Source organism: Leuresthes tenuis, unplaced genomic scaffold (assembly GCF_036924035.1).
Source record: "Leuresthes tenuis unplaced genomic scaffold, fLeuTen1.0.hap1 SCAF_14, whole genome shotgun sequence".
NCBI classification, from domain to species: Eukaryota; Metazoa; Chordata; class Actinopteri; order Atheriniformes; family Atherinopsidae; genus Leuresthes; species Leuresthes tenuis.
Window position 1 is genome coordinate 3,671,550 of NW_027325368.1, and position 23,985 is coordinate 3,695,534.

Here is a 23,985-nt window from a genome sequence, read left to right on the forward strand (position 1 = left end):
GGCTATGGTCCTAGGACCTTAGGGTAAGGATAAATGGCAGGGAAAGGCCTAAGCAAAAAGAAACAGGTGGTCAGATATAGGCTGAAAAAAGTTGGCTTTAGCCAAAATGGTTGGAATTATGAAAATTAATTTCCCCCTGGTGGAGCCAGGGGAAGGACTTATGGTTCGGGCTCTGGTCCTATGACCTTAGGATAAGGATAAATGGCAGGGAAAGGCCTAAGCAAAAAGAAACAGGTGGTCAGATATAGGCTGAAAAAAGTTAGCTTTAGCCAAAATGGTTGGAATTATGAAAATTAATTTTCCCGTGGTGGAGCCAGGGGAAGGACTTAAGGTTAGGGCTATGGTCCTAGGACCTTAGGGTAAGGATAAATGGCAGGGAAAGGCCTAAGCAAAAAGAAACAGGTGGTCAGATATAGGCTGAAAAAAGTTAGCTTTAGCCAAAATGGTTGGAATTATGAAAATTAATTTTCCCGTGGTGGAGCCAGGGGAAGGACTTAAGGTTAGGGATATGGTCCTAGGACCTTAGGGTAAGGATAAATGGCAGGGAAAGGCCTAAGCAAAAAGAAACAGGTGGTCAGATATAGGCTGAAAAAAGTTGGCTTTAGCCAAAATGGTTGGAATTATGAAAATTAATTTCCCCCTGGTGGAGCCAGGGGAAGGACTTAAGGTTAGGGCTATGGTCCTAGGACCTTAGGGTAAGGATAAATGGCAGGGAAAGGCCTAAGCAAAAAGAAACAGGTGGTCAGATATAGGCTGAAAAAAGTTAGCTTTAGCCAAAATGGTTGGAATTATGAAAATTAATTTTCCCGTGGTGGAGCCAGGGGAAGGACTTAAGGTTAGGGCTATGGTCCTAGGACCTTAGGGTAAGGATAAATGGCAGGGAAAGGCCTGAGCAAAAAGAAACAGGTGGTCAGATATAGGCTGAAAAAAGTTAGCTTTAGCCAAAATGGTTGGAATTATGAAAATTAATTTTCCCGTGGTGGAGCCAGGGGAAGGACTTAAGGTTAGGGCTATGGTCCTAGGACCTTAGGGTAAGGATAAATGGCAGGGAAAGGCCTAAGCAAAAAGAAACAGGTGGTCAGATATAGGCTGAAAAAAGTTGGCTTTAGCCAAAATGGTTGGAATTATGAAAATTAATTTCCCCCTGGTGGAGCCAGGGGAAGGACTTAAGGTTAGGGCTATGGTCCTAGGACCTTAGGGTAAGGATAAATGGCAGGGAAAGGCCTAAGCAAAAAGAAACAGGTGGTCAGATATAGGCTGAAAAAAGTTGGCTTTAGCCAAAATGGTTGGAATTATGAAAATTAATTTCCCCCTGGTGGAGCCAGGGGAAGGACTTATGGTTCGGGCTCTGGTCCTAGGACCTTAGGGTAAGGATAAATGGCAGGGAAAGGCCTAAGCAAAAAGAAACAGGTGGTCAGATATAGGCTGAAAAAAGTTAGCTTTAGCCAAAATTGTTGGAATTATGAAAATTAATTTTCCCGTGGTGGAGCCAGGGGAAGGACTTATGGTTAGGGCTCTGGTCCTATGACCTTAAGTGTAGGTACTAAGGGAAGTGAAGGATAAAGGAAGAGGGCACGGTGTTCCTGTTGGGGACGAAGAACTGCACTCACAGACAATATTCAACAGGATTGTATTCTAGGAATTCACTGAGATAATCAGGTTGTTCAGCAACCTTTGCATTAGCACAGTGGCCCAAAATGAATCTGCTTAAATACTGCTAACCTCTGTGAAGTTTGGAGATGTCCCACAGAATGCTGCCTAAAGGAAAAATAGTGGTTCTATTAGGTCAATATGTTGTAAATGCGTTTGTTTTTAGCTGTTACTCGTGAAGGTGGTGGTGTTTTATCTGACTTGTGTAAGACTGTGAGTGTGTAATTAGCCGTAGAATTCTAGTTTTTATATTATCACGACAAGATTCCAAATGGTTTGGTGCAAATCTCATCTGAAACATTTGCTCAGAAACGACACTTTTAGTCCCAGATTAATTTAAACTATCTGAGAAATCTGTGCTACTTACTTTATTCCTTTCATAGTTTGCATCACAGCTTACTTTCTGACAAACAAATCAGTTCTGTTCTTATAAATGTTGCACTGATGGTGCTGCAGAACCTCAGATTTAATCTGAACATCTTTTCCAATCTGAAATCAGTGTTGAAGAAGGCTGAGAAAAAGAGGCTCAGTGCAGCTGTGGAGAACTCAAAGTTTGACAGACTGATCTTCCATTTGCTCTATGGAGCTTCAGTTTTATTGGAAATGTTTAAAGTGTTCAAATAAAATCCAATTAAATTTTATTTATAAAGCGCCAGATTACAACAATTGTCATCTCAAGGCATTTAAATAATATAGTCCAACTCAAGCCAATTAGAATTCAATTCATTGTAATCATAATCCAATTAATTCATATGGAGCCAATTCAAAAATAATATCCGAGCTAAGGAAACCAACAGATTGGACCGAAACTGGTCTTCAGTCCAATCTCCCGTCCTGAGCCTGAGGGACTGTGGAAAGGAACGACTCCCTTTAACAGGAAGAAACCTCTGGCAGAACCAGGAAGAAACCTCTGGCAGAACCAGAACCAGGAAGAAACCTCTGGCAGAAGCAGAACCAGGAAGAAACCTCTGGAAGAACCAGAACCAGGAAGAAATAAAATATATAAATAAAAATAATAATATAAATATAATATAAAACAAAATAATATCCTAGCTAAATAATATGAGACGGTGTTAAGGATCCTGGAGTTTTTATGCGAACAGGGTTGGTGAGTCGTGTATTTTTGCCATCCAGCGCCATATTTATTCATTATGGGCAGGTGTCGGCTGTGTGTTTGCTGCAGATAATCTCCATTTGATTTTCTTTTCATTACGGCCTCATACACAAATACCTGCTGCCTTCCTCACGCTGAATGATCAAACGTGGAGGTCATGAAACAGACAGCAGGAGGACGGGACTGGAGATCCGTGTACAAACGGTGTCTGTTCGCCTCCAGATGGACACAAACGCCGTCCTCGTACAATCATTTCCTCACATGCATCCTCTCCGTCTCGCACGCACTCATTTCTCCGTGCAGACCCCCGGCACACAGAGGAAATTAAGAGAGCGCTGTTATCACACGGCGCTCCGTCGCCACCCGGCGACCGTCTCCAGGGTAAAGATCCTCGCCCGCCGCTCAGCACGGCTCGCATAAATTAGGCGGTTATCAAGCAGTCGGAGGATCCCTGCTGAGATTTTCTCTGCCACGGTGTGTTTCTGTGTGGAAGTGGCATGTTTAAAACATCAGCTTTTACCATGAAGCAGGTTTAGCCCTGATGGCGGTGATGTCATTCGGTTGGTTTCTGGGATGGTTTTAACTGCAATTTCTCATCAGGAATTTGAAGAAAACTATACGTAAAGGTTGACTATTGTTAATCTATTTGAGTTTAACCTGATTATAAACACAAATACTGACATATGACCCCAAAATCACAGCTAATTAATGCCTTCTATGACATACTCGAAGGTGCAAAACAGTGGTGTGAATGCTGAATGAATGCACTTTAATGGGCTGAAGGAAACAAACTCTATTCTTATTATTCATCAAAATCTCTGCCCGTACAGCAAGAATTTAACAATCTTTTCAATGGCTTCAAGATAAAAAAAATAGATAGAAATACCAGGAGTCATGGCACACATCTCCTGTTATTGATATCTGAATTATTATATTATATTATATTATATTATATTATATTTTATTTTATTTTATTTTATTTTATTTTATTTTATTTTATTTTATTTTATTTTATTTTATTTTATTTTATTTTATTTTATTTTATTTTATTTTATTTTATTTTATTTTATTTTATTATATTATATTATATTTTATTATATTATATTATATTATGTTATATTATGTTATGTTATGTTATGTTATGTTATGTTATGTTATGTTATTATATTATTATATATTATATCACGTTGAAACAGTTTCTTTAAACTCTGGTGCACCTGCTAAAACAAGCTGATGAAATCCTTTACTATTTAAAGTAGCAGCAGTGTTTAACCTCAGAGCTCGGGGGGGGGCTTCAGCTTACTCCGAACTTTTCCAGCAGCTGTAACTATCTCCCAGGGGACGGCCTGTTGCCACCACAGCATGAAGGGATGGCGTTTCTCTGTGTCCTCCATGCTGTGTTGGACCACAGTTTCTAATGAGCACAACTTTCTGGGATAATTAGAGTTTTGTGTTCTGGACTGACAGCTTTTTGTCTGCGGGTTGTTTTCAGTTTCAGATGTTTTTATGTTGGGTATTACTGCTGGTAAAGGTGAGCTGTGTCCACTGTTGCAGCATCTTCATTAATAAGAAGTTTGTGCACCCAGGTGAGACGAGCAAAGCTAAGAAAACATAAAAACTTAAACACTTTCTCATTGCAGATTTCGGCAGTTGTTATTTTTCTTTCCACATATCTGACCTCTGCAAAGTAATTTAATTTCCTTTTATTCTCTCCCACAGTTTTTTAAAGTGGACACAATAATTTCATGTTATCTAACTCTTAATCTTGGGTATCTCTAGATTAGCTTTGCACACTTCAAATAGCTCCAAATAGGTTTTAATTGGTTCAGAATGAGGAAGCGCTTTCTATTGTGGAGATAAAGTCTCCAATTGACTCTATAGTTTCCGGAAGTTAGCCGCTAGCGTTAGCCGCTAGCGTTAGCCGCTAGCGTTAGCAACGCTATAGACTTATTATAGAGTGAACTGCTAATGACGCAGTTTGAAAAGGTAAAAAAAAAAATAGTTTCTACATCTTCTCCACTTCTGAATTAAATTAATATGACTAAATAACTGCATTTGGGGAACATTAATAAAAAATGTTCTCCTCTCTGTGTCAGTGAGGAAACGGTACATTCGTGCACATTACATGGTGGACTATATGTATGAACAATGTAGAAGAATTAACTTGACATGCTATTAATTTTCTTATGTTTGTTAGGGATTTATTGAAGTAAATAAGCTAATAATGCAATAATAATAATAAAAAAATCCTCAATATTTACACATCGATAGTATAAATTGATGTGTATAAATATTTCTATCTGTGGTTTAATGTGTCAGTTTCAACAGCAGGTTTCTGCACATGTAATCAATAGAGCAATTTGTTTCTGGTGCATATAAAGTAAACAACATATCTCTTTAGAATTTTTAATATATTGCATATCTGTTTACATTAAAGATGTACGCAAAGTGACTAAATAATTTCAATTATTTGTGAGTAATATCCTTAGACAACACGTGAAATAATTGTGAAGCTGCTTCTAATCAATCAATCAATCAATCAATATATATATATATATATATATATATATATTATTATTAGACTATGTATGCTCGTTAGAGTAAATAAAAAATGTAGATTGATGTATTGTTGACCATAAATGGCCAAAAATCGCAGTTCTTTCCCGCCGAAAATATGCATTTAAATAGCCTGCAAAGGACTATTGGAGGCGACATGAACCATGTGACCAGCTAGCATTTTGGACTCCTTCCTCAACTTTATTGCTCTATTAAGAATAAGAGGATCTGGTTAAAGTATCTTCTGATTGGTCGACTTGCTTGAGGTTAGCAGATTGGGGGGGGTGGATGGCGGTGACCCACGAGCTTCCGGCAGCTACAACAAAACATAAAAAGGTCTGAAAATATTCCTAATTCACTGAAGCTCCAGACAGAATCACATAAATCAAAAGATATTTATTCACATTTAACCTAAAATGTTAAACGAACGTGTTTAGATTGAGCTCTGAGTTCGGTTTTAAGCTTTGGTTTTCTTAAACTGTTTGAATTAATTTATCATCCACTGCTCAGAGCCTGGGAGGGATAAGATGTCATCCTCTACAACTTTGGAAGGCTGCTTTCTGAAGCTTCTCTGTACAAATCCTTAAAAATTTTAATTATTATTATTATTTTACTAAATTATTTTGACTTTGAAGTTGCGGGAAACACTTTAACTCAGTAGTGACGCAATACCGTAGAACACAAATGATCTCAGAAGCAAAAACATGAAGGAAAAATGGGTTTATTCTTCATCCCTCCACTGATCTACTTAATTCACAGCTTGTTGGTGGCACCCAGGGCTGCCTGAGCCACTTAAAAGAGATGGAGTACTCTGATGAAACTCTTCTAATATGCAGTGATGTGAAACAACAGTCCTTGGGGGGGGGCTGCCGTGCTGCTTGGGATGGTTTTGTTCATTTTCACTGAAGAAGGAAATTAGCTCCCGTAGAAAGTCATCTTTCTGTTTTGTGTTGAGGAAAAAAAGGGGCCACAGCATCATATGTACCCAATGAAGCTAATCAGAGCAGGATCCTACTTTTTACTTTACTCCAAAATGTAGAAAGGAATGGAAAATATGGGATAATAAGGGATGGAGCTTCTCTGAATGTCAAGAGTCCAAGACATCAGATTCTGTTCATGACCGTCCTGAGATGAGTTGAAGCCTAATTTAAAAGATGCAGGATGTTTTTTATGGTCAACAACAGGTTTGGACTCTAATCTAATCTAATCTAATCTAATCTAATCTAATCTCGCCATCCCATCACTTCAGATGGTGGCAGTTTCAGATAAATTGACCCAGAAGCAGGACATCGGATTAAGTTACAAATCCACAGAAGTGGCAAAACGCATGTTCAGGGGTTGGTCTAAAGTTTGAAAAACCTGGAAATGATGATCCAAACAAAGAAGATGAATGGCAAGAAAACCTTAATGCTGCCGTAAACAGTCGGCCATAGAATGACTTGAACTGGTTACCATCAGGAAAACTAGGAGCTGCATTTCCTCATTTACTCACCTTCCTTTTCGCCTCGGAGCTGCTCCTGAAAACCCACCGAAAGCTCATTAATGCTCTTTAACCTCTTAAAGACCTTTTTAACTCTTTAACCACCTCAGCTCCACAGGCAGCAGTCGAGTTTTAAACGTGTGCAGGATTATTAAAAATGTTATTGAGAACTTTAACCAGAGGTTAGCTTAAACTAACCAGGAATTTCTGATTTAGCTTAGCTGGAGATGTGGAATTTTAAAATGGATCTACAGCATGTTTACATGCAGAGAAAAGGAAGAATTAATAGTTACTGAAGCGTCTGTTTCTGGCTCTTAATGTGTCTTCAGTTTATCTTTACTGAAGCGTCTGTTTCTGGCTCTTAATGTGTCTTCAGTTTATCTTTACTGAAGCGTCTGTTTCTGGCTCTTAATGTGTCTTCAGTATATCTTTACTGAAGCGTCTGTTTCTGGCTCTTAATGTGTCTTCAGTATATCTTTGGCTGCAGCTCATCTTCAGCTTCATCTACCGTTATCAATACTATCTACAACGGGTTTAATGAAGGCTTGTTGATGCTTTTTGTAGCTTCTTACAAACCTCGTCCAGTTTTATTATTGCTCTGCTCTTTATTTCTGCCGTCAGTTCACATACTTGTGGTTAGATCCAAAGATCTGGAGCAGCAGCTCTGATTCTTCTGGATAAATTCTGGACAGAGGAATGACATTAAACCCAAACTTGAATTTAATAAGCTTCTGCTAAAGCTTCACGCCTCCTCTCCATGGCGACGGCGGGCCAGGCTCCGGGTTATTGCGTTATTCAGACCCGTTAAAGGCGTTAAAACGTCAGCCTATAATGTGGTTGTATTATACACAGCGGTTCATAGTGTCAGACTGAAGTTATTTAAACTGGGAGCCGTCGGCATTCTTCAGGTTTTCCTTCAGAACCGACTGCATCACATTTACAGTGTGACTTTTTTTTAGAAACACTTTTAAATGCTTCATGTTTTTATTAATTAAAGGAACCACTTCTGATTTATTGATGATGACGAGCAGCTTGAACCTTGGAAGTGTTTCCAAACTATAATCAAGATATTTATCGATTAAAGCCTTTTTAATCAGTGGTTCATCATTTTTATTTGTTCATTTGTAAATGAAAATGAATATTTTTTACTCTGAAATGTGGCGATTCAAAGTGAGAGTGGTTCTTTGTGTAAATGTGTGTGTGTTTCTGGTCTTTTCTCCCGTTTTGTGCCTGTTTTTGTTAGAGAAACGGTGTCATTCCTTCCTTTTTGTTGACACCCCGTCAGTATTTATCTGAGGTGTGACAGAGGACGTCTGCTGAGTCCGAACACATCTCCTGCCTTCAGCCTCACATGGCTGCTGTTAGACTGCAGCATCGGGTCGTTTTCACACTGCCTCTCCATTCAAATGTGTCTGTTTCTGTGCTCAGGCAGCAGCTCTGACAGGCTGGCCTCCTGCGCCCCCTGCAGGCCAGACGGCGCCACAGTCTGGAGCTGTCTGGCTTTTTAAACTCAAGACAAAAGGTTCTGATCAGGTGTGAAACCAAAGCGAGCTGCTGAAATGCCCTAAAACAAGGACTTTTAGACCGATTCGAGGGGCCTGATCAGGCCACTGGAGTTGACCAATCAGAGCAGACTTAGCAGCCAGTGTAAAGTATATCTGGAGGCATGTGGCACGTAGTCGTGTCATGAGGACTTTAAGGTCATTGTTTCAATGGATAAATGCCTTAAATCAGCTTGTTTAAGCCTCTTAAACATAAATTCTTTACATTTCTCATTTCTCATGGGAGTAAGCTGAACTTCTTTGAGTTTTTGACCAGATCAAGGTCAAATCAACATGCATTTTAGTGTTATTTCCCTTAAATAAAACGAGTGGCTCCTGTTATCGTCTGGACTAGTAGCGTGGTTTGATGCTACCTCGGCTCAGAGCCGCCAAACTTGGATGAATTACTTGAACTGGACACTAATCCAGCTTTATGACGACCTTGTGAAGCTGTTTAAGACTCCTCCAATCAGAGCAAACAGTGCGAAACGTTAAAAATATTGAATATTTCATTAGTTCAACAATACAAGCTTCATTTTTCAGATTTTGCTGTAGAGATTCCCTCTAACGGGTCGGCATGTCCTGGCCGGTGCTGTATTTTTAGCCTTCATATCATTCTCTTTTAATAATTCAGGAGTTTCAGGTGTAGCTTTGTTTCCACACCCATCAGGCCACAGATGTGACGCATTCTGGTGTTGCTGCTTCGTACAGAAACCCGCCTGCTCCACAGCAGCAGAACAGGACTTAATACCCAGCCTTTACATTTTCTCCCAATTAAGCAGCTGCTCGTTTTATTGTCTGAGGGTGAAAACGGTTTCTCCTCCTGCAGGCAGGAGGAGGAGAAAGGTGGAGCGTCTTCAGGCTATAAATAGCAAGGATTGGGGTTAACGGGGAGGGGGGGGGGGGTGGTTTCGGGGGTTTGGATTGACGTCATTTTGTTGGACTGTTCTCATACGAGTAGATTCCAGTCATCTTTATCGCCCCCCTCTGCCTTTTCCTCTCTCTTTACTCTTTACTTATCCCCTCTCGTCTCCTTTCCTATTTAATAGCTTGCTCCATGTTTCCCCTGGAAAATGCTGAATGTAGTTAAAGAGCGGCACAGAAGCCCAGAAACGGGTCCTTCCTGTAAAATGTGTGATTATCAGCTCCAGCTTTTTTCCTCATTTTTGCAAAAAGAACCCAAAAAAACCCAGAAGTTCTTCTTTCTCCTGCTACTGCGACACGCTGAGCTGATTAAAGTCCATGAAGCAGCACCGCGATCAATCAATCGGCCCCCAGCCGAGCCGAATCTGACAGATCCTGACACGTCTCATCACTGCAGTAACAAGAGGACGGTTTGAACATCCTCAGCCCTCAGTCTGCGGCTTTGTTGCATTAACATGAGCTTCTCTTAAACACTGAAGGATCCGATTTACCAATATTTAGCCAAAGAAGGCAGACACATCGAATATGATATCCTGGTGGTTTTAATTCCCAATCCTCAGGTCCTTCAGCCAGTTACTGGACCTCTAACAGAGCTCAATATATTTTACATTTTCTATCAGAAAAAGAGTTGTTTGTGTATAATTAAAAGGTTCTGTGTGAATGGTTGGCTTCTCATTTTAAAGCTGTGGACCTAAATGTGAGTCCTGTTTCAGCAGACTGTCGGAGAGTTTGGAATATCAGTGAGAGATAATTGAAAGATCAGTGATATAGGCTGCTTAATTAATTATATTAACCCGACTTTAGGAGCCCGTTATGCGGCCTGAGGTCCCGCAGTTCAGGCCGGTTCGGATCGACTTTAATAGAAAACGTGGCAGATATTGAGAGGGTTGGGTCAAAAAGCGACGCTATTTTAATGCACCGTGTTATAGAAGACGAAGGTCGCCTGTTCTGCTGTGTTTGTGATGGAAAACCTCAGATATCTGCTGAGTGCAGACGTGTCCAATCAGAGTACCGGCAAAGATCAGAGGCTTAAAATCCACTGATCATACAAGCGATTCCATCTGGTGAAAAATACGTTTCCACCGAGCAAAAATGGAATAAAAATGGGAAAGAATTCCCTGTAAAACTCTGGAAATGTTATTTTCACACTTGGTTTTCAGAGCAAACTGCAAAGTTTCTGAATAATTTGCCAAATTTTTGTTCTCGGTGACCAAGAAGAAGTCTGATCCCGTTGTATGTGTGGAAAGGAAAGAGGTTGCTGTCATATCGAAAGGCTTCATCTGATTATATCGGCCTATTTTTGTCTGGTAGTCCACTGGAGCATTGTTCAGTTAAACAGTGGAGCTGCATCATTATGCCTTTAAAGCATTACTATTTAGCGCCATTATTAAACCTGAAATGTCTTTTTTTTTAAATATATTGTATTAAATTGATCCAGTATGTCATTCAGAGGCCAAAGAATTGGTCAGACTGTACTGTATTGCTCAATAACTTCATATTTAATTCAATTAACCAATAGAAGTTCTTACCAAGTTTCCTTTTCTTTTAGCGTCGGTCATCACTTTTCTCATTCAGCCTCTTTGCCCTGTGGTGTACCCCAAGGATCCACATCTGGTCCTCTTTAGTTTACACTGTACATGCTTCCTCTTGGAGGAATTCTTGATGTTTCTCCCGATCGTTCACTCGATATTTACCAAAAAATAAAAGGAAAAGTTTGGCTGGCCGGTTACAGACGCTCTGTAATGTCTGTTTAAAGCATATTTTTACTGGAAATTTGATCTCTTTTTAGTGAGTTTTCTTAGAAAAAGCTGTTGTTCAGCTTGTTTATCCCTTCTTATTTCTTATCTTAAGTATTTCAGGACATTAAGATAATAGCTTTGAAGACTTTTTCAGAGCTGCACTGAAAGCCAGATGGTCACTGGGAATATTTTAAGCATCCATCAGCCAGATGGCTTCGTTCATGTGTGGCGGTATCCAGCCGTCCTCGTGTCCGTCTCATTCCCGACGCTTTCCACCCGCAGCTTTAACGTAACGCATCTCATGGCCTGAACTAAAGAGGCTCCACATCAGTCAGAGAGCTCCCCTCAGCTTTTAGAGATGAACACTTATTCTTAACAATAGCCAGAAGTCAGAAGAGATCAATGACCGGCCGAGTTGGGTTAATTACGGACGACCTGTAGGCGCCATCTTGACTTTCTATTGAAGAGCAACACAACACAGAGATTGAAAGATGAACCAAGTCCATCTGTGTCCCCTCTTTGTTGGTGTTTTAGGTCCATTCATGTGTCCAAATTAAAATTTTAATTATAGACTCTGTTTGTTCACATAGTTCCTAATTAGACTGAAGATGAAGTTTGAGACATTTTAGAATAAGCTGCTTGTCTTTAGACATTTAACTGGTTAATGGCTCTTTTTAATCTTGACTAATAAAATCGCTTCACGCCAAATTCCACGTTTACCTGTTCACAGACACTCAGTCACCTTTAATAACATTCATAAAGACCCTGTTAGTGACTTGATCAGTGGGTTTTTTACATCTCCACCCACAGGATTTGTTATGGAAGCCAACCCACACCTGCGTAAATATCCACCCAACTGCCTCCTAAACATAGAACCTGTGGTATTCAAGAGTTTCTCTGTTTAGAAGAATAATCTTTTCCCAGTCCACAGAGGATGTATAATCCCTCCGGCGAGTTCTGGGTCTGCCCCAGGGCCTCCTCCCAAGTCCAAAGGCAGTCGAATAAGGGGCATCCTAACCTTAATTTAGCTTTATAACTCCTTTTTCCAAAGGTTTCTGGGCACTCGGGGCCATTTTATCGACACTAAAGGCCCTCTGGCCTCTGTAACTGGGATGCCTGCTCAGACAAAACCTAATTTTTTACGGTTGTTGCTACTATTATAGTAAAGTCCTGGTGACTGTCACCAGGCTTCATTGGTATTTAGTTTTAATTATCATTTGTTCTGCCCTTTCGGTGCCTAAAAAAAGGTGATTCCTGCTCTATAGTAGGTATAAAGCTAATTCTGCCATAAAACGTGAAGAAATCTGTTGTCTCTTGAAAACACTTTCATTTGGACAGGGATTCACTCTCCTTTTTCCCCCATTTAAAACAAAAAAAACAGCCCTGTGACAGGCCTTTTCTTTTTAATGATGAGAAACAACACCTGTGGATGTGTGACTTGGTCTCAGTATTTAACTCATTCAAACCTGAGCTTTGTTTAAAAAAAAAAACAGCATCTAAGACAGCCCTAAAATTCACAAAAATGTGTGATAAAACATGTTAAATTAGACTAATCTGAGAGGCAAAACCTTCTGTTTTCATCATAAACGACTGGCTTTGCCACATGTTCGTCAGTATTAGGAGATTCACTCACATGCTGCATCTGGTTTTATTTTATACTAATAAACAGCAGAAATGTGAGGTACTTCTGGCTCAAACCTGCAGCTTTTATAAACCCGGTGTGCATGTTGAAGGCTGTAATGTTGTGGAAGCTGCTCCGGCTGTAAGTGGGTGGGGTGAATAAGCCAACCTCCACCTGTGTGTGTTTTTCCACACACATAAATAGCAGATGTATCCTATAGATGAGTGTATCTGAGTTTACCTTGAGGCTGCAGGTCGGCTCCCGCGGAGATGAGTAAATCTTTCGCCGTCCGGCGTCTTTGACGCCCGCTGATGTGTTTGTTTTAAAAACCTCTGACCTTGTGGCTCCTCAAAGATCAGCAGTGGGATGTGTCGGATTCCCTTTTGCTTTCCCTGTACTTTCATGCCCTTTGTGTAACTGGGCCTCCTCTGCATTATCTAATTATATCGGCCTATTCTTGTCTGGTAGTCCACTGGAGCATTGTTCAGTTAAACAGTGGAGCTGCATCATTATGCCTTTAAAGCATTACTATTTAGCGCCATTATTAAACCTGAAATGTCTTTTTTTTTAAATATATTGTATGAAATGAATCCAGTATGTCATTCAGAGGCCAAAGAATTGGTCAGACTGTGCTCATTATTACTTCTCCAATTGGACTTTCCAAATGTTTGGGGAAGGTGATGAAAACCAAGTGACATCGATATAACTATATTGTTCAATAACTTCATATTTAATTAAATTAACCAATAGAAGTTCTTACCAAGTTTCCTTTTCTTTTAGCGTTGGTCATCACTTTTCTCATTCAGCCTCTTTGCCCTGTGGTGTACCCCAAGGATCCACATCTGGTCCACTTTAGTTTACACTGTAAATGCTTCCTCTTGGGGTTAATCTATAATCAATAGATAGAACAGATGAAACCTGACACGGTCTCGACTATAAACTTGTATTTGTTGTTTGACTGATTGTTTCTCAACCTTCATGAAAACAGTTGGGCTGTTTCCATTTCTCACCGTAGCCAAGTTTCGGTGAAGTTTCACATTAATGTTGCTGTGGAGTGTTTGTGAAATTGAAAAAATTTCTTTATTTTCCTTCTCTGCAGTCACCTGGACAACCATCACCTGTGGGACCCCAATGATTTTGCTGTTTCCTGTTTCAGAATCATCATGTACTCCATTCAGGTGCGATACAAACCAACTGTGTGAGCAGAAATCTGAACACTGCCTTTTAGTTTAAGTGACTTTCTTATTCTCTGAGCAGCTGTTTTAATTTTGTAGTCGTCTCTGAAAGAGAACTGAGTAACGTTGCCTTTATGGCGTTTTAAAATTGTCATCTTGTTTTGATAAAGCGTGGAACTTTCTTAGCTTCATAGCTTGGCTGCTCTGTTGGCCACATCTGTTCTGATTGGCCAGCTCGACTGGTCTGATAAAGCTCCACCTATCATCCACAAAAGAAATTTGAAATATTGTTTCGAATATATTCGAAACACACACAATGCTTTTACTCCCCTTGAGAGCACATCCTCGGCATTTGGAGACATTTTCTACTAAATGGCAAACTCAGGTCTGATCAAACATACTGTTTTTATTAATATTTATTAGATAATTTAGTTTAGTTAATTTAGTTTAACTCATTCCGACCTGAGCTTTGTTTAAAAAAAAACAATTATCTAAAACGGCCCTAAAATTCACAGAAATGTGTGATAAAACACGAGTGTTGAAATCGTCATCTTGTTTTAATAAAGCTTGGAACTTTCTTAGCTTCATAGCTTGGCTGCTCTGTTGGCCACATCTGTTCTGATTGGCCAGCTCGACTGGCCTGATAAAGCTCCACCTATCATTCACAAAAGAAATTTGAAATATTGTTTCGAATATATTCGAAACACACACAATGCTTTTACTCCCCTTGAGAGCACATCCTCAGCATTTGGAGACATTTTCTACTAAATGGCAAACTCAGATCTGATCAAACATACTTTGAATTGATTATTGGATTTAGTGTATAACAATGTGATTAATCACAGGAAATCATGCGATTAATGCGATTAAAGAATTTAATATTTTCCCAGCCCTAATAAAAACTAAGGAAATTAGGGCATTTTAATCAAGACTTGAATACCCTGGCTGATAATATAACCTTATCCTGCAAGTTAGTGATCAGCTGAATAACAGTTTTTTATGGGAAACTCACCAGTAAGACCAGTCACCTCTTCTACAGAAATATTAATCATACAGAAGACTGGTTTCAGCGGAAACATTTGCTCATTTTCGCAGAAGATGATGGCAAATAAGAGGCAAATGTGCCTTCAGCACGGTGCAAAATAACAGGTGGAAATACCCTCTAACATCTGCCTGAAGGGTGCAATCTACGTTCATTCCCTGTGTGAAATGACTGGAATAGTTGTGGCTTTTTGTCGTCTCCAGCTCTGATCAGCGGGGGATTTAAACATGACACCAGAGTGGCTGTTTGCTGACAGCACTGCTCTCTGACCACAGCCCAGAAATATGCTTTAAAACGCTTGGTTACCCTTCATAGTGCCCCTTATAGACGCTCTGAAACTGATAAGAGCAGCGACCTGCAGATAGAACTAGAGGACATGGATTGATTTCACCAGTCTGCATGACTTCTGGCAGCTCTCACTCTCAGTCTGGCTGTGTGGGGCTGACTCCCGCTGCCTAGGAAAATAACATGTTTTTCTCAGAAAGGCATACTTATCAGAGACTGTGGCCAACCACAGCCTGGAGGATAGTATTCTGCAGGGTTGTCCCCTGAAGCAATGATCCGTTCCAGAGCACAGAAGGGAGCCACGCCGCTTCTGGTACCTGGAAAGGAATCAAACGCCTTGTTTTAACAGGTGTATTTTACTGTAAAAAGAGTATTGTTCAGAGTTTTATCTAAACTAGACGTCAGTCTTTGGGCTGTGATCCTCCTGAGGATGGTTTGAACCAACATCAATTAGAAATTTCTATCTTTCTACTGTTTGTTTGACTGGTCACTCCCAGGTGAATCGGACGTGCTGCGGCACATCTTTAGTGTTTTATAGCAAAGTTTCCACTGTTTGATCTACCGGGGGAGGTTTTCGTCTGTCTGCCATGAGACCTCTTTGATCTAAAAGTGACGAAAAACAAACGCACCCATCGAACAGTCGGCTGTCAGAAGGAATCGACGGTGTCGGCAGCCGTCAGAAAGATCAAAATCCATCCCTGAAACACGCTGCCGATGTCCTCGGGTTGATGTCACATTCAGCAACTTCAGGAAATGATCTAAAAGAGCGACAGCCAACGTTCTATATTCAGGAGCTAATCTCACTTTTATTTTCTTTAAAAATTAGTAAGAATGAGAAATATATTCTCTCTTTTTGACACCCTTGTGGGCTGTGACAGTCGGACATTATGGACGGCTGCCAGTTTAAAGCGGAAAAAAAGCTCTTTTCATTAATATTTTAGACTGATCTTTAACATTATGAAGTCTTAAAGCAGTAGTTGCAGCTGAATGCAGCAGCCAGGGAAGACCCAGCACTCGTTGGAGGGACTAAACGTCGCCTCTGTGACCTGACCTCGGATAGGTTATGGATCGATTACATAAATAACTCAAAGTTGCAGGCACTGGGACCGTTTGTGGCCCAATACGAAGCAATGGGATAAAGATTAGCACCTGCAAGCGTGGGAAAGGCGTGGATTACCCACTCCAAGTAGGAATTGTATGGAAGTGTGAAATGTGGATGTTTCGAAGTATTTCGGGGGTTTCCTGATCACATCCACATTCCCATTTCAGGTCTGTGGCTGCAAAACAATCCACTTTCATCACTTTTCAGACTGAAAACTAGCCTTTCTGGGAGAGGCTACATCTGTAAATTGTTGTTTTTACCAGAGCTCACTGACTTTATCCCTCTTGTCCCTCCATTTCCTGTTCATTAGCTCTCTGTCAAAGGGTCCACTCATGTGATTTTTTGAAACTGAGTGCATTTCTAGCTTTTCCTCCTCCGAACAAACTCCTCCTTTGGTTTATATGATTCCCACAAAGAGACGGATATGATACAAGTCCAAATTGGCCTGTTTAGCTGAAATAAGAGTTTTAAAGAGCTGCTTGAAGGCTTTTCTTTAGGTTTTTTGGCTGTTGTTTTAGTCTGAATTCGTAGTTTCCAAAGATCATATCTCAGCCATTTAAAGTCACCATTAAACTAGAATGATGGGTCATATTTTTAAGGTCAGTAGAGCTGACCAAACAGCCTCCTGGCTTCTATTTTTACAGGAAACATTTAAAAATACGAGTTAGCAAGCAGCCGTTTTTTTCTTGGAAACTTTGTGTCCTTCTTTTTCGGCTCTGATTTTAATCCTCTTTGTTTCTCTGTTGTTTCCAGGCTCAGCACTCGCACCACGTCATCCAGCAGGTCCTGAACCACCTGGACACCAACAACAAGAACACACCGCGGGTCAGAGCCGGCATCGTCCAGGTCCTGCTGGAGACGGTGGCCATCGCTGCCAAAGGATCTGTGGGTGAGTTAAAGAGAGCCACTGCTTCCCCTTGTAGGATCAGTAACTGGGGAAAATATTTACTTTCTAACTTATCATGCTCCGTTAACTCGATGCTAATTTCATGTCTTGTAATGAACATTTAAACCACAAAGTATATAATAAGTTAATGTTTATGTAAATCTTGTTAGAAACAGAACAATACAAACAGTCATCACCTAGCTCTGATGTTACATTAGGATTTTCACGCTTACAGCTTTAATAGGTGCAATGTGGAGTTTCTGACCTCCAAATGTAATTAATGAAATCCCACTGGAGCCTTTGGTTTCACACTATATACATCCACAGATGGCAATAATGTGCAGAGATATTCAACAAAGTGTCAGCAAAGATGAGGATGAAACCTGCTGTCAAGTCAACATGGATGAAAACGGAGGAGGGGGGGTCAAAGTCGTGTTGATTTAAAATGTAATTGTAATTTATTTATACAGCCCTTTACAACAATCCATTTCGGTGCTTTACATCAGATAATAAATAAAAGAATAAGTACAAAACAATAAAATAACAGTAAACGCAATAAAATACAGCAAAATTGAATAAGATAATATAAAAGAGTCACCATAGTACTGGGTATTAAAAGCCATCTGAAATAAATATGTATTTGGCCTAGATTTAAAGAGGCTAAATTACATTTAAATTTAGTTTATTTATCAGCTGCAGAGACGACTGCAGACACATGCTTGAAAGAGTAGAAATATATTATTATACATGGGTTCATGGTGTTGAAGCTTGGAGCTACAAGAATACACCCAAAACAGTGTAAATGTAGTAAGTTTGGGGTTGTTACACTTAATACACGTATGCTGATTGAATATATCACCAGTTAGTCTGTGTCGAGCTGTAATTAATCTGTAAGTTATACTCATACTTTCTGTTTTCTTGTTAGAGACATTTAAAAGAGATAAGTTAGACTCCCCGAGCTCAAAGAAAATGTGTTCGTAACCACAGATGAAGTTTGAAATCAGGAAAGATTCCCCTCTCTGAAACAGTAACAGGAGGATGACGACCGTTAGTTTTTAAGTAATGGGATCCTGCTCCCAGAATGCACTGGAACATCTCTGCTGCTTTCTTTTAAACTCTCAGCGAAAAAAATTTGTTCGAAATTCACGAATATGTCTTCACTAAAAGATCCAGTCAACACCAACATGTTTCTCACGCAATAGAGAAAGCCATACCAGCCGGGTCGCCATGTTAAGGATGTCTGTAGATCCAAAACACCCAATTACTCCTGGTTCAAATGGACCAGAACAGGAAGACGAATACCAACCAAAGTGGTTTCAGAGCTGATTTTAGAGCCAGTTCTCACCAAGAACCAGCTAAGAACTGGTTTGATTTACCCGGCCAGAGAGCTAACACAGAGCCAGGTCATTACATCACTTCCTTTAAAGCAGTGCTTCCCAACTGGTGGGTCGCCAGACTGCATGCTATTCACACTCCTAAACAGCAGGTGGCGACGATGCCCTGTAATGCTAATCGACTCCAGCCATTTCACAGATAGAAGAAAAGCTACGTTTGTTTTCATATGAGAGTAAATGCCCAATAAACACCCAATAAAAACACCCCGAACAGAGTTTCCACGTTGATATTTAAAGTCCACCTACAGATCTAACATGTCTCTCATAAAACTAACGAACATGTAGAGCCATAGAAAGGAACATAAAGACCACGAAGACGCCACCAAACATCCACGAAAATGTCAAAAGACCGTAAGAAGAACAATGTGATGCAGGGCGGGAAACCAAAGTCGTGAACTGCGGTACCTTCAGCCCCCGGGTGGGCATCACAAAACACAATGTACTTCACAATCGTGTAGTTTTAAGGTTCACAAACTTTTCTAGTGTTGCTTTAGGGTTCTTCAACCCTGGTCCTCGGGACCCACTGCCCTGCATGTTTTCGAAGTTTCCCTCCTCCACCACACCTGATTCAAATGATCAGCTCGTCATCAAGCTCTGCAGCGGCCTGATAAGGAGCCATTAATTTGAATCAGGTGTGTTGGAGCAGGAAACATGCAGGGAAAACATCGAAAACATGCAGGGCGGTGGGTCCCGAGGACCAGGGTTGAAGAACACTGCATTAAGCAACATGCAACCCTTAAAAAATGTGAGATTATCCGTGCCTTTAAGTGGTGGCGACTCACGACTTCCGACCCTCGTCCTTCAGTGGAAGCTTTGGAGTTTAAATCTCACCAAAGATTCAGCTAAAATGGAGCTTTGCCATCGTGGTAAAAAATACAATACTTAGATTTTAAAACCCAGAGACATTCAGAAGCAGAAACATCGACATCCTGGAGTTAAGTTTCTTCTTCTCAAGCTGCTGCTTTGCTTAATGTGAACCATTCGGTTCAGAATAATGAGTCTCTTATTTTAAATGTGCTATATTAAGTCGAGAAGAAAATGTCAGGGTTCAGAAGTGTTAATGGAAACACCTCCCACATCACGGGGTGTCTCAATTAAGGCTTTTTATATCGGTGAGTTGGAGAAGAAAACATTTTGTTAAAGTATCAAATTTAATTAATTAATTAGCAGAGGATGAAACTCATTTTGACACATCTCTGCGAAACAGATGAAGGGAAATATGGAAGTTCTTAGAGGTCAGTGAAGAACGTGGTCTCCAACTTTGAGCACTTCTGTTGCGTGTGATCTCAAATCTGAGGTTATTCCATTAAACAAACCTCAGGTCCCCCGTGACCTTTAACCTGAACATAACAGCAGATAATTACAGGTGTTTCAGCAGGTGCTGGAGTGTTTCTGATAGTGCCATTTTCCGTCTTGGTGTTTGTGTGTGCTAATTATATGATAATTGAATAAGAATGAAGGTTGTCACCTTGAAGAAGGAAGAATGGAAACAAATCCACGGAAAACGAATGATCATTTGCTGCGAGAAGTTATTTTGATTTGATTGTTAAATGAAGGTGAAAACCTCCGGCTGTGGTGAGGGAACTGATTTAAATTAACTTGGGAACAAACGTGTTTTATCATAATCATTTTTGCTTTCATCAACCTGTTTTACTGTCTCTGTCTGGGGGGGGGCACTTCCATCCGGACAGGAATGATCCAAGAGTCCAGAAAAAGCGACGTGTTCAGCATTGAAAGCGAAACTCCTCCTAATCTGTGGCTCGGTACAGTATGACCATGTAGTTAGACTGAACTGAAAATGCAGATGACCCCCCCCCCCCCACAGTGAGCTGGCATTAACAAGCACTCAGCAGCATATTTGTGTTCATGTACCAGAAACACAAAGCACACACTTATAGTTCGAATAAAGCACATCCACTTTCCCCATCAAGGTGTCATTTTCACTCTTTTCCAGAGTGTGAAACAAAATGAAGACATCAAAGCTCCTGAAGAAGTTCAGCTTTTTATGTTTCTCATAGTTTAAATGTTGAAGTGGGCTGAACGAGCTTCGTAGGGCACTAAGTCCGGTTCACATAGGAGGGTTACGGGACAGAAAAAGAAAAAGCTTCAATGCTGCCTTGGATCAAATGATGGTGTGGGTGGGGGGACCAGCCATCCCAGCCGGGTCGCCAAGTTAAGGATGTCTTTAGAGCCAAAACACCCAATTACTCCTGGTTCAAATGGACCAGAACAGGAAGACAAATACCAACCAAAGTGGTTTCAGAGCTGATTTTAGAGCCACTTCTCACCAAGAACCAGCTAAGAACTGGTTTGATTTACCCGGCCAGAGAGCTAACACAGAGCCAGGTCATTACATCACTTCCCTTAAAGCAGTGCTTCCCAACTGGTGGGTCGCCAGACTCTGACTGGGGGAAAAAAAGAGTTCGGAAAAATGACCATGCTTTAATTTTCAAGGGCTCAGAATGCATGCTATTCACACTCCTAAACAGCAGGTGGCGACGATGCCCTGTAATGCTAATCGACTCTGGCCATTTCACAGATAGAAGAAAAGCTACGTTTGTTTTAAATCGTCGTTTAAATCGTTAAACTTGAATTTTGTGTCTATTGACACACTGTGATATTTTATTTTATGTGAGCTTCAAACTGCAACATGTTTTCATTAAAGAAATTTGAGATGTTAAAAAAGTTCCCGGGTCGCAGCTTGTCCATAACAAATGATGGTGGGTCCTGAAGCCGGACCAGTTGGGAACCACTGCTTTAAAGTGCTGATTTTCTGTCCAACACCACAGTTTATCTACAGATCACCGTGTTGGTCTTGTTTTTCCTACAAACTGAATTTACGAGCACTGTTTTAAACAGCAGTCGGTGTTTGCGAACGCTCTATGGAACACCGAACCGCATTTATAAACGGAGCTGCAAACAGGACTTATACTGCTGCTTTGAGCATCTAAACCACAGCTGGTGAAGGATAGAAGACGCCCGACAGGGTTTATAAATCCATCTGACAGCAGTGTTTGTGAATACAGCTTCAGCTGTAATTTTGCTCACAAATCTAACTGCTGATATTTAAAAAAATGACATAATACTAAGCTCAAGCACTTAAACTGGTACTACGCCTTCATATCTATGTTAAAGCTCAGATTTTACTGTTCCCCCTTGGATCAGGCAGACCGTACGTTACATTGACTCTGCGATTTCACAGTAGTCGGTCTGGTTTGTCCTTCACTTGGGTTTTTAATGCTGTAGTTTAAGTTTTCTGGGGCTGCAGCTTGAGTACTTTTGCCATCAAAATGAAAAAAGATGGTTTTTCGTTTGGAACTGGGTCCGTAGCAGCTCTGGAGCTGCTCCGAGAGTTCCTTCTTCTGTAGAGAAAATATTAATCAGAACTGAAGAATCAGCAGCAGCAGCTTGGATTCGAGCCGACATGAAAACTAGGGACTGGATAGTATGTGGTATGATTGCCACCTTTCATGTGGGAGATCTGGGTTCAAATCCCCTGCATGAAAGGTACTGTCTCCAGTAGGGGTCCTTAGGCAAGGCCCCCTTACCCTATCTGCCTACCTGTAAGTCGCTTTGGATAAAAGCGTCTGCTAAATACATGAACATAAACATAACAAAACCGGGGTAAAGCCGGCTTTCATGGTGGAGTTAAATAAGCCACCACTGAGGAAGTCCAAGAAGAAGATAAGAAACACAAAGAACTACATCGTGCCACTTAAAGTCTGATTGGAGCAACACTTTTCCATCTGAACTTCTTCTGGCTCAGTTGGTCCCATCATCAGGACGATGAGCCTAAACGCATCTTAAGGCTCAGTGAGGGTAACAGAGCGCTACCTTAACCCAGCTCAGATGGTCTGAGATGAGCCAGTTCACACTTTGAAAACTCATAGTTTGATGTCTTCAGTTTTGTTCTGCGCTGTAAAAAAATAACGATCCAACTGATTATATTAACGAGTGTTTTATTGGGTGGTTAAAACGTGAGGCACACCATGTGGCAGATACTTTCACTGAGATAAATTGAAGTATTTATGGATTTAAGATGCATGTTGATGCCACACACACTCAATAGGACTCCGGTTAAACCCAACAGTTATTACAGAGTCAATCCAAACCCATGTAGAGTGACCAGAAACGCAGAAATGCCAGATGATACACGCTAATTTAATGGTTTGTTTCTTAAATCAGGTTAAAAGATCTTCTATGGAGCTACGGGCTGGACTTGAATGATAATATCCAAAGAAACACCTCAAAAACTGTCAGTCCTCAGGAACATGTTGAGGTTGTTTTTATTTGAATGAATTACTGAAAGGTGCATCTCTACCTGACAGAAAAACAACCTTAAACAATAATACAAGTCCATTAATTGTATGTATTTTGTGTTTTTCGACGGCTCTTTGATACTGTGGTTATTCTATATTTCTGCTTTCCTGGGTCTCTTAGCTCAGTTTTGGTGTTCGTTGTGTAGTAAAGATGAAAGTAAAAGTTAAAGGAACAGTCCAAAGGAAACTGTGTTGTTTCTGGTGAGCAGATGGATTTCACAGGATGTTGCCACCCTAGTTTCACGTACAGACTGCAGGCAACATGTCTTCCCATGTGTTTTAAAATGACGGGTCCTCAGTGCTTCGGTCTGTTCTGAGCTGAGGCCTCGCCGGGCCACAGGCGGTGGGGGATGAACCGGTCCGCACCGACAGCCTGATAATCTGAGGTGTTGCTTGCTGTGACACAGTAAATTAGGACCACAGTGTGGAACTGAGCACTGCCCTTTGCTGCAGTTTGTGTCGGGTATCTGCAGGCTCTGAAAAGCTGAATTCAGTTTCACAACAAAAGAAACGCCTCAGGAGCCACGAAAAGGTTTTACATTCATATATTTTCTTACCTGCCATGAAACCTCAGTATTATTACTCATTTAACTGTTTTTTTTTTCCAGCCGGCACCATCAGACCTGAAGCCAACTGGGTTGCTTCCTCTTACCAAAGCACCTTTGCAGCAAAACAGTTTCAGTTGATTTATAAAAATACCACAAATCATTGTTAAATGCAACTTAAAGCTACTGATGAAAGTACAGCATAAAGAAGATATCTTTATTTCGCCCATATTTCAGTTCAGTAGCACTTGATCAGTCGCCGAAGGGAAATTATATTGTTTCAGTGTAAAAACTTTAACAAATGACAAGAGTAAATGACTTCCTGTCCCGTTATGTGTTGCAACACAGCTGAAGAAGCCTCTGACTGAACATACCGTGCTGTTAATCGGTCCATTTTGTTGATCAATCAGCTCTTGGGACTGTTCCCCAGCACAGAGCCAGCCTTCTTTAACAGTTTATTTGGCTTCTTTGAGTCCCAACAGATGCTGCTAAGCAGGTTTCACTGTCCACCGCTGTCTTATAGAAGATATACAACATCTGGAAAGAGACATTGAAGGAACTTCCTCATGACTAAAGTCTGTTCTGTCCCTTCTGGTAGACACTCTGTGTTGT

General features: G+C 40.6%; 1 protein-coding gene across 1 annotated transcript in view; it reads left to right on the forward strand.

The window, feature by feature from the left end:
* The window catches only part of efr3a (EFR3 homolog A (S. cerevisiae)), a 125,975-nt gene that overhangs the window by 74,072 nt on the left and 27,918 nt on the right, over positions 1-23,985 (forward strand). Inside the window, exons 9-10 of the mRNA XM_072363104.1 lie at positions 13,725-13,803; positions 16,983-17,118. Coding sequence (XP_072219205.1) covers positions 13,725-13,803; positions 16,983-17,118 — 215 coding nt within the window. The remainder of the gene's footprint in view (positions 1-13,724; positions 13,804-16,982; positions 17,119-23,985) is intronic.